The 10745-nt window shown below is 49.0% G+C and overlaps 2 protein-coding genes across 2 annotated transcripts; both read left to right on the plus strand.

Moving 5' to 3' along the window:
* The first annotated feature begins 1135 nt into the window (after positions 1-1135).
* Positions 1136-6192, plus strand: LOC120705852 (protein NSP-INTERACTING KINASE 3-like). The gene is made up of 11 exons (XM_039990387.1): positions 1136-1577; positions 1942-2074; positions 2174-2245; positions 2366-2509; positions 2619-2690; positions 2775-2834; positions 2962-3059; positions 3163-3312; positions 3968-4309; positions 5025-5416; positions 5571-6192. The coding sequence occupies exons 1-11, from the start codon at positions 1460-1462 to the stop codon at positions 5889-5891; spliced, it is 1902 nt and encodes a 633-aa protein (XP_039846321.1). The 5' UTR covers positions 1136-1459; the 3' UTR covers positions 5892-6192.
* A 1424-nt stretch (positions 6193-7616) lies between these two features.
* Positions 7617-8575, plus strand: LOC120710448. Its single transcript, XM_039996133.1, has one exon. The coding sequence runs from the start codon at positions 7932-7934 to the stop codon at positions 8313-8315; it is 384 nt and encodes a 127-aa protein (XP_039852067.1). The 5' UTR covers positions 7617-7931; the 3' UTR covers positions 8316-8575.
* The last annotated feature ends 2170 nt before the right edge of the window (positions 8576-10745 follow it).

A 10745-nucleotide genomic window follows, 5' to 3' on the forward strand; every position in this document is an offset into this window, starting at 1 on the left:
GGGTATAGGAGTAAGAGTATATAAATAAACAAACTCTAGATTCTACCGCTACCACCGTGACACACTGATGGCCGAGAGAGAGAGAGAGGTAGATAGGGGCGAACTGGTGATAGTGACGAGCAGAGCGACAAGAGAGGACGGGACAAAATAAAAGGCGAGCATGTGACTCGGCAGTGCCCCGCAAGCCTTTAGCCTCATCTCCCTTTTTCTATATTCCCCATCATTCCGTTCTTTGTATTACTGTTCCGGTAGCCGGTAAGTGACAGTTTCAGCAGTGCAGTACGCCTTGGCCTTTGTAGACTAGTTCAGGACAAACATGCGCCCTGTCATTGCCGCTGTCGTTAGGCTGGTGGTGACAACCAGAGAGAACACTGGTGAGAGATTGATGAGAGCCTACTAGATGCTAACAGGCAGGCAGATGGGTTGTTTATCTTTGCTAAGCGCGCACAGACGCCGGTAACATGAATTATAAAACTCATCTGTAAATTACGACTAATTAATACATCATTAGAACATATTTATTTTAGCAATTACTGTAGTAAATTAGTGTCTAATCATATTCTAATTAAGCTCATTTGATTCGTTTCATAATTTTCAAGCAAACTATGTAATTATTTTTTTTATTTCGTCTAGATTTAATACTTCAGCACAAAAGATGAGAAAGATTGCAAGTCCAGTGAGAGCATTTCGTCCTTTTTCTGAAGAAAATGCATGCGCCTTTCCCAGCAAATCTAGGGGGGTAAACTGTCCACAACGGTAAGAGCAAATTTGCTCCTCTCCCTCCTCGATTCCCACGCCCCCTCACATATTTACTGTCTACAGTGTGTCTACAGTGTCAAACAGTGCATCTACAGTACAAATGCTCCTCCATTTGCTCCATCCGCCGTGGATAGCCTAATGAAAAAGCTGGCGAGGAAAAAAAGGAAAAGGGTGGAGGGGGTCTGGAGCTAGGCATGCGCGCCCGTGGCAGGTCAGGCCGGGTCGGGGGAAAAGCATTTGGCGGTTTGCAGCGGCGTGGAGCGGGTGGGCATCAGCGGCGTCAGCGGACAGCGGCCGCGGCAGTCAGCAGCGTGGCGGTGGAGTGGATTGATAGGTGGGGAAGGGGAGGGAGGGGGCCTGCCGCTGCCACTGCCGCTGCTCGTTAGCGTTGGCGTTTCCTTTCACCCCCACTGCCCCCACTGCCACTACCCACCCCCACCATCTTCCTCTCGGATGCTCGCGTGAACCCCTCTCCCCTAGTCCCCTCTCGCTTTCGCGCTGCGTCCGCGGTGGCATCATTGGATAACCTGGACTGGTCCGGGCTGGGTGGCTGATTTCGCGAGCTCGGCTTCTTCGTCTCCCTGCTGCTGCGGGCGGAGGGGGAGCGGAATTGTGGTTCAGCCGTGGGCTGCCCTGCTCCTTCCTCTTCGTCAGATCATTGTTTGCCGAATTGAATCTGCGGGGCTAGGCTGTGCAGGCGATGTGGGTGCCGGTGGCGCCGATGTGGATGCGGTGGTGGGTGGTGGCTGCTGGCCTGCTCGCCGTGACCCTGCCGCCGTCCACCGCCACGCTCTCCCCGGCCGGCATCAACTACGAAGGTTCCTAACATTCTCTCTTCCTCATCTTCTCCGAAATCTTAACGAAAGGCCACGACCAACCTTTTCCTATTCTGGAAAAATAAAAGGACGAAAGGCCAACCTTTTCAATCAGGCAACAGAGGATTTTAAGGAATTTGTTGGAAAAAAATCCCTTTGCCCCCTTGCAATCAGTCGCTGGTTTGAAGTTGGTGTAAAAGATCTCATTTTGGGCAATAAACGAAATGCAGCTGCTTGCTTCCTCATCAGTCAACGAAATGCAGCTGCTTGCTTCCTCATCAGTCATCTTACTCGTCGAGTTTTAGCTGTTTATTGGCATTACGAGTTTGGTGAAGCTGAACCTGGCTACTTGTGACTGTACCCGCAGTGGTGGCACTGATGGCCATCAAGACGGAGCTGGAGGACCCCCACAACGTGCTGGACAACTGGGACATCAACTCCGTCGACCCCTGCAGCTGGAGGATGGTCACCTGTTCCTCCGACGGCTACGTCTCCGCCTTGTACGTTACGCTCCCTTTTTCATGCCCATTCCCAATCCCAAGAGCACCAATGGTCGCTGCTTTGGGCTGATCTTCTTACATAAGCCTCTTGGTTTGCAGAGGATTGCCCAGTCAGAGCTTGTCCGGGAAATTGTCACCCGGCATCGGCAACCTCACCAGGCTACAATCTGTGTAAGTTCACTATCCCCTATTGTTTACCTCTGGCACTTCAAAATTCAAATGTGAGGCTTCTTCAGTGGAACAATCTGGTCGAATAAATCATTGAAAGTGCTTGGCTTTGCGGATCAACAGGCTGTTACAGAACAATGCGATTTCTGGCCCCATTCCCAGTACCATAGGAAGGTTGGGGATGCTAAAGACTCTTGACATGTCAGATAACCAGCTCACGGGGAGCATCCCAAGTTCACTTGGAAATCTCAAGAACCTCAACTATCTGTAAGATTTAGCTTACTCCATTCTTGATTTTCAACAGGGCCCTCATTGTCATTGTGCATAGGGATTTTTCATTTTTTTTGCTCATTGTCTAGTTCTCTTTATTCAACAGGAAATTGAACAATAATAGCTTGTCTGGAGTTCTGCCTGATTCACTTGAATCCATTGATGGCCTTGCTCTTGGGTATGCTCTGCAATCCCTGTTTCTGTTTGCTTTTCTTTTTGCCTGTATTAGTACTAATTCTCTTGAATTGGCTTGTTTCAACAGAGATCTTTCATTTAACAATCTTAGCGGTCCATTACCCAAGATTTCTGCAAGAACTTTCATGTTAGTAATTTCAACTTATTCCCTTTCATGCTGTTTATTACTTCGACCTGAGTACTACCGTCTCTACCACATGTCATGGACTAATGTTCATGTAATCACGCTTTCATTTTACTGTTTGGTCATACAGTATTGCTGGAAATCCATTGATTTGCGGTGATAATTCAGGAGATAACTGCTCTTCTGTGTCACTTGACCCACTCTCTTACCCACCAGATGATCTGAAGAGTGAGTGGTTTTCCTCATTCAATTTCAGGAGATATGCATCTTTTACAGAAGAAATTGGTTGTACCTTTTCTTCTATGTGACACATCTGTCTCCTTTTCCTCAGCTCAGCCACAACAAACCACTGGAAAAGGCCGCCATATTGCTACAATATGTGGAGCAACTGTAGGGTCGGTAGCTTTTGTCACTATCATAGTTGGCATGCTTCTTTGGTGGCGTCATAGGAGAAATCAGCAGATCTTCTTTGATGTAAATGGTAATACTCTTTTTGAATCCATTCTTATGTGATCATGATAACAGCCACCTAGATTTGAGTTGCATTAGATCAATGTTTGTATCAACAGCAAGTAGTTTATGATTTTATGATCTTAGAGTGTTTTCCTTCAAACCATTTCCACAGTAAATTTACATGGATATAAAGATACTCATACTGCCCAAATGTATACCAATTTGAGCAACTGAAGTTTTAATAAGCTGGCTTATTAGGTTTTTTACATGTTTCCCCAATAGTAATTGAGCATTGCTCTAATATTCTGCTATGTGATCTTGGTAAGGAGTTTCGAAATCACTCACAATTTGTGAAGATAAAATAGATGAAACTTGCAACATTAGTTCTGTGCTTTACCATCAATATTGTAAGTATACAACATAAACTTTAAGTTGCTTTTTAGTTTTTTACTAGTATGGTCTTCCTGTTTCTTTTGGTGCATGGGCTATTTTTTGCAATCATGATCTCCTTGCTACTTTCTGTACTTTGTTTTAACCTTTCAACAATCATGAGCTGTCTTTTACCCCTCTAGGACATTATTTAGTCCTTTTCCATGCTGTATTTTGTCTTGTCTCTTGCACGCTACTCTGTTTGTCTTTCCAGCAGCATGGTAATTGAACCTGATACATTCTTCAATGTGCAGACCAATATGATCCAGAAGTTTGTTTGGGTCATCTGAAGCGGTATGCCTTCAAGGAGCTTCGTGCAGCTACTAACAACTTTAACTCAAAGAACATCTTAGGTGAAGGTGGATATGGCATAGTCTACAAGGGTTATTTGCGTGATGGCTCTGTCGTTGCTGTTAAAAGGCTGAAGGATTATAATGCTGTTGGTGGGGAGGTTCAATTCCAAACTGAAGTTGAAGTCATAAGCTTGGCTGTTCATCGCAATCTCCTCCGTCTTATTGGATTCTGCACTACAGAAAGCGAGCGATTACTTGTTTATCCTTATATGCCTAATGGAAGTGTTGCTTCTCAACTGCGGGGTTAGTCTCCCTCCCTCCCTCCTTGCTTGAGACTTCCATGTGGATATGTTTGTTGCTAGCCAGCCCAAATTCTTTGAAATCTGCAAGTCCACATAATTGCCCTATTTTTGGATGTATCATAGTCTATGTTTAATATCTGCTTTCCAACATTTGCTTGGTGTTAGTGCATTAAGTTACTATTGTAGTTTTGTGTTGTCTAGGTCGTACCTTAGGCTTTAGGACAAACGGGCAAGCTTGCATGTACCTTACCTTATGTTTACTATTGCAGCTGCTCTGCTTAGTCATTACTCAGTAGATAGTCACCACATGCTCAATTTTTACCATGGAATCATAGTAAGTACATGTGGTTTTGTGCGTTGTCTAGCCTGAAAAATCAGATGTGCCATATGGATATTACAATATAAAAATGTATTAGCCTAATTTATTCAGTGATTTGAATACCTGGCTAGCTTGGCTTCGCCATTCTGGTATGGCGGCATTGACCGTTGAGTTGTGTTGATCAAATCAAATCCTACTCATGTGCCTGTTGGAATTCTGCCTTCAAGTCCAGTTTTAGAATATGAACTGAACCCATTCAAACATCACATGTCTAGCTACATTTAACTCTAGCATGGGGGGTATTAAGCTTAATCAATATGATCAAGCATCATATGAGCAGCACCCGCAAATATCATCCTCTATGCATGCAAATTAACTTTGTTTAATTTTTCTTCAGAGCATGTAAATGGCAAGCCAGCTCTTGATTGGTCAAGGAGAAAGAGGATAGCACTAGGAACAGCACGAGGTCTGCTTTATCTGCATGAGCAGTGCGATCCGAAAATAATCCATCGTGATGTGAAAGCTTCCAACGTGCTTCTTGATGAATATTTCGAAGCAATTGTGGGAGATTTTGGATTGGCAAAACTTTTAGATCATAGGGAATCCCATGTTACCACTGCAGTGCGTGGGACAGTTGGACATATAGCACCAGAGTATCTTTCAACTGGCCAGTCATCTGAAAAGACTGATGTGTTTGGATTCGGAGTTCTTTTAGTTGAGTTGATCACTGGTCAGAAGGCATTAGATTTTGGAAGAGTAGCAAATCAGAAGGGTGGAGTGCTCGATTGGGTAAGTATGCATCTTGTCGTTTACTATTTCAATCTGGGTATTTGCTTTAAAGCTTTAAATAAAAAAAATGGTCTAACAGAGTTTTCTTGTTATTAAAGGCTCATTAGTTTGTATTTCCCTGAACATGTCTCCTCATACTCCTGTCTGGTTTCAGGTTAAGAAACTTCATCAAGAAAAGCAGCTAAGCTTGATGGTGGACAAAGACCTGGGTAGCAACTACGATAGGGTCGAGCTGGAGGAAATGGTTCAGGTGGCTTTGCTATGCACACAATACTACCCATCTCACCGCCCTCGGATGTCCGAGGTAATCAGGATGCTGGAAGGGGACGGGCTCGCAGAGAAATGGGAAGCATCACAGAACGTGGACACACCTAAGTCCGTCTCATCGGAGCTCTTGCCTCCAAAGTACATGGACTTTGCCGCGGACGAATCCTCGCTGGGCCTAGAAGCAATGGAGCTCTCCGGACCAAGGTGACCCGACTGACCGGCCGGATCAAGTCATAGCATAGATGCATAGATGCTTGCCATATGAAGCCTATTGCTGTATTACATTCAATTTGTTTAGGTGTAGAGCCGAGGGAAGGCGAAAAATTTTCCGGTCGATGTAGGGTGTGTGATCTGTTCTGTGGTCTGTCTATAGCTGTGCTGGCATTCATTTGTACATACAGCAGCATTGTGCGAGGTGAGCCCATCCTTGTTGCGCATCTGCTTGGTGGCAAAGAGATGAGATGAATGAGTATATATAGAAATGAAATTTTCCCAGTGCAGTTTGTGCCTGTTTTTGGTTTTGCCTGCTGAAGGCCTGTGCAGTTGATACGCTGATGCTTCGTTTCACGCATCAGTTCATCAGCTTGTATCAGGGATATCTGCTTTTTTTTTTTCTTTGAGAGGGGGAGATTGAGAGCTGTAACAGGGATACTATGTTACGACAGAAGGAACATGCTACAGGCATACGGATTGCATTGCTGCTGGCATGTGGTAGGCTGGTAGCACAGTATTTCTCTGTATACCACTGTGTGCGGTGTGCCCGGCACCTTAGCCAGGCGTCTGCAAGACTGCAAGTGCATGGAGGCATGGAGATGGAGCGAAGTGTGTGTGGCGAGCGCGAAAAGTGCGATGCGATGGAACCGGTCGATGGGAGTGTTTGTTAGCTGGATCCTAGCGGGTAGCCGCAGCCTGACCAGCACCATCGCGTCGCACCAACTGTTTTCTTTTCTGCAGCTACAAAGCTTGATGCATCACCTTACATCCAAACTAGGCAGGGACCTCTCGTCCCTTTCCTCCCCTGTTCTGAAGAATTTGTGGTGCCTTGAGCAATGTATTTTTACGAAACAGTAAGTAAGGTGGGCCCTAATAGAACTAGGTATTTGTTGTTTATCAATCTCACAATGTGCACAGCAAAAAACAGGTAGTAAGATGGACCCGTAGTAGTAAAAAGCGTGAGAGGAGAGGGTAGATAAAGAGCAGAGCTGAGAGAATCAATGTTTTTTTATTTCTTACTACTAGGTAGTAAGCTTACTACCTGCTATTTGTTACTTACGGGTTCCACAATGATTACTACTGGGTAAGAAGACAATATTTACTGCTTACTACCTGCTTTTGTACCCCATTGTGGCTGCCCTCACTGGGCCATGGCGGCGGCCACACAGTGCCGCCTTGCAATCATCGAAGTGGATCGAGCAATGGTTCGTTACCCCCAGTAGAAAATGGTTCAGATCTTCAGCGATCCCGATAACGGCACGCCCTGGACTGGACAGTTGCAGCTCAGTTCGCAGACCAAAAGGTTCAGAGAGTAGCGTTTGAGGCCTTGGCAACTGCCTGACAGGCTTGACAGCAGAGTGGATGGCTGCGCCGGCCCGGCCGAAACGTCCGTCGGATATGACAAGGCCCTCCGCGTCCTGCCTGCGCGTCACATGCCCGTGGCCGTGGAACATGGCCCGGGGTCGATGAGCCCCGCCCCGCCCCGCGGCGCGACGGCTGGCGGCGTGCGTCGCCAGGGGCCGGCCGGCCGGCCGGCCGCTGGAGGCGGTCAAGCGGCGGCATCATGCTGTGCCGTCAATCAAATCGGGGCCGAGCGCGCGCGCGGCGCGGCGCGGTGCGCGCACGGGGGCCTGGCGGCCTGCGGGACTGCGTGAGCACTAGAGTTAGAGCACGGCCACGCCGTGGCCGCGGCCGTTCGTTGGACAGGCTGACAGGCAAGCGGACAGACGCCGCCAGAGCCAGGCCAAGGCGAGCAGTAGATGGAGCGAGCCCATCACTCGCTGCGCCTTTCCCTGCACGCGTCCAATCGAGTCGCCCTCCTCGTCGTCTCCTCCTCCTCCTCCTCCCGTTCCGTCTCGCCCCGTCCGTCGCTCGCGTCGGCCCCCCCGGCATCATTGCCGATCACTGCACGCCCTTCTTCTCCGGACACCGCGCGTCCACTCCTCTCCTACACCCTTCTCTCGCCACCCTCGCTCGCAGCCTAGACCCGTCGTCTCCTCGCCTGCCCCAGTCCTCGTGGTGCGAGCCAGAAGACATGAGCAGCGCCAGGTGCGTCAAGCTTCTGCTGCTGGTCACGCTGATCCCGCTGGCGCTCAGGGCGGCCTCGCTGCTCCTCGGTGGCGCCGCCGTGCCGGCGCCGTCCCACCACCGGCAATCCGCGACCAGGAGGAGCAGAGGCGCCGGCGATGCTACCGCCACCGCCACTGCCACCGCCGCCGTCCGTGCGAGCGTCTCGGCCGGTTTGGTGCCCGGACGACGGTCGTACCGCCAGACGAGGCGCCGGCGGCGGACCGAGGGCGCCCTCGCCGCCTCGGACGGCGCGAGGCGGCTCCGGCAGGCCGGCGGCGGCGGCGGCTGGTTCGAGGACGACAAGAGGCTCGCGCCCACGGGGTCCAACCCGCTGCACAACCTGCGATGACGCCGGCTCGCCGACCTGCTGCCGCGCCCGCCGCTGCTCAGCTCGTGAATCCATCTTGCAGCCTTGCAGGTCAGCGGCAATGGCGATGAGATTTTGGCTCCCGGTGGTAACGCCTACGATCTGAATATTGAATCCGCGATGTCTTCGATACCAGCGTGTGCATACTCCATTCTTGAGGGTCCATGTACATACAGTTTGAACACTTCTGAATTGAATTGGTGTGAAGAAATACTACCTGCGCATGTCATGCTTGCCTGCGATTGCTTCAAACGATCCGTGCGCTTCAGCTTCAACCATTGCGTATCTAATCTTGGTACGCTGTAAAAACTGTCAAATCCTCATGGACAATGGCTGTTGAAAACAGTAGCACTTGCTGAATTTTGCAGTTCCCTCAGTAACTGCGCTTAGGCTATGATTTCAGAAAGCCATAATTTGGCATAACGACGTTGAAACTCTCCACTTTTTGCACGTAGCTTTCGTAAAAATAGGAGGAATTATCAGGCGCTCAGTTCAGGCGCCCTGAGTGCATAGACGCACACGCCATGATCACAGGCTCGGGACGAAGCTTCACAGTACAGCAGTAGACTAGACTGTTCAGTTTTACTCTGGCACAGCCGCACAGACACGTTCGTAAAGAGGCAACTCTCACCGGACGGCCTCCTTTAGTTCTTTGCGCATTCCACAGTTTTCTTTTCTCGAAAAAAAAGGAAGAAATGAAATAGAGAAAAAAATCATACGGTAACAGTGAAGAAATTAAACAGGAAGAGCACATCCCTGGCTGTTAAGTAGCTGAGATTCTCCAAATTTAGCAGCCTCTCCTGCAATCATGGTGTCGCCGAATCATGCTGGTACGGCATGCCGAAAACGGATTGATGTGAAGGGAGGGGGGAACTTAATCGCTGCAACAAGAGACAAGCGCGCGCGGTACAACACTAATCACAGTGCTAATCTATCCAACCTGGACTTCTAGAAGCATTTTCTTTTCTGAATCTCTCCTCTTTGGAGAAAGAGCAGCAGACAGATCGTAAAACCGCCAGCACATGAGACGGGCTCATCATCATGAGTGGTAAAAGTAGCAAGGCGAGTACCAGTGACGTCACATGATCGATCAGAGGTGGTAAGTACTCCCTACATTCCAAATTATAACATTCCAACAATCTAAATTGTAACATTCCAACAATCTAAATTGTAACATTCCAACAATCTTGGAGAGTCAATTTTTTTTATGTTTGATCAAATTTATATAATAGAATAATGATATTTATTATATAAACTAAGTACCATTAGATTCTTTATTAGTTATATTTTTATAGTATATCAATTTGATATCATAAATTTTTATTTTTTTTCAATAATCTTGATCAAACTGATATTGCTTTGACTCTCTAAAATTTTTATAATGTCTTATAATTTGGAACGAAGGGAGCAGTAAACTACTGATGATGAGCATGAGAGTACAGTACTGAACTGAAGTGACATGCATGCCAAGCAGCATGCACGGAGAGCGATCAGCTGGCGCCGGTGATCGAGCTACTGAAGCGTGCGTGTACCGTCAGTCGTCGGCGACGACGCTGACCTTGCCCTGGTCGAGCAGGCTGTAGAACTCGCGGGTGCGGCGCTGGTTGCTCCAGTGGTGCAGCTTCCACAGGTAACCCGCGAAGAGGCCGAGGCTCATACCGTACGCGATATCCCTCAGCACGCTCGGCGGCCGCCTCCCCGCCGTCTTCGCCTTCGCCACCACCTTGTGCGCCGCCGTCGACATGGCCGGCGTGGTGGCCCTCCTCGGCAGCAGCCTGCGCGCACAGGTCGTGTCAGATTGCAAGGTGTGCGTGGTCAAGACGAAGGTCGTGCCGCGCAGTGCCAGAATGCCCATGCGGTGACGGTGATGCAGGTGGGCGCGGATCCGATTACCCGGTACGAGGTTGAGGATGGGATGGGAGAACGGAGAGGAATGTCGGATGGTGCGAGTTGTGATCTGTGTGGGACAGTGCTAGAACTGCTGTTACACTCCGTAGCGCGAAGACGAAGCTGGAGCAAAAAGGCAACGGGAGACGGCATGCGGCGGAGCGCCGTGTCAGCGTCCACGGCGAGCGCGTGGCGGAGTCGCGCCACGCGGGCCCGCGCGGCGGCCAGCCACGGCGGCGGCCCGGCACGCGGCTGGCGGCTGCCACGCACGTGAGTGGCAAACAGTCTGCGTGTCCTGGTGTAGCCACCTTGGATCTTGGTCTTGGACTGCGTTCCAAGCGGCAAGGGTTGGCCCAATGGTTCAATCTATTTCTTTTTCCAAAAAAATCCATGGCTCCTGGTTCAATCTCTGATTGCGCTCTTTGCGAGAATCATTTTTTTAATAATAGAATTATACTTTTTATAGGATGGGGTAAGTATATTGTGGTAGAGTCTGCTCACACAGTCTTGATCGACAGATTTATG

This window comes from Panicum virgatum, chromosome 5K (assembly GCF_016808335.1).
Source record: "Panicum virgatum strain AP13 chromosome 5K, P.virgatum_v5, whole genome shotgun sequence".
Lineage (NCBI taxonomy): Eukaryota > Viridiplantae > Streptophyta > Magnoliopsida > Poales > Poaceae > Panicum > Panicum virgatum.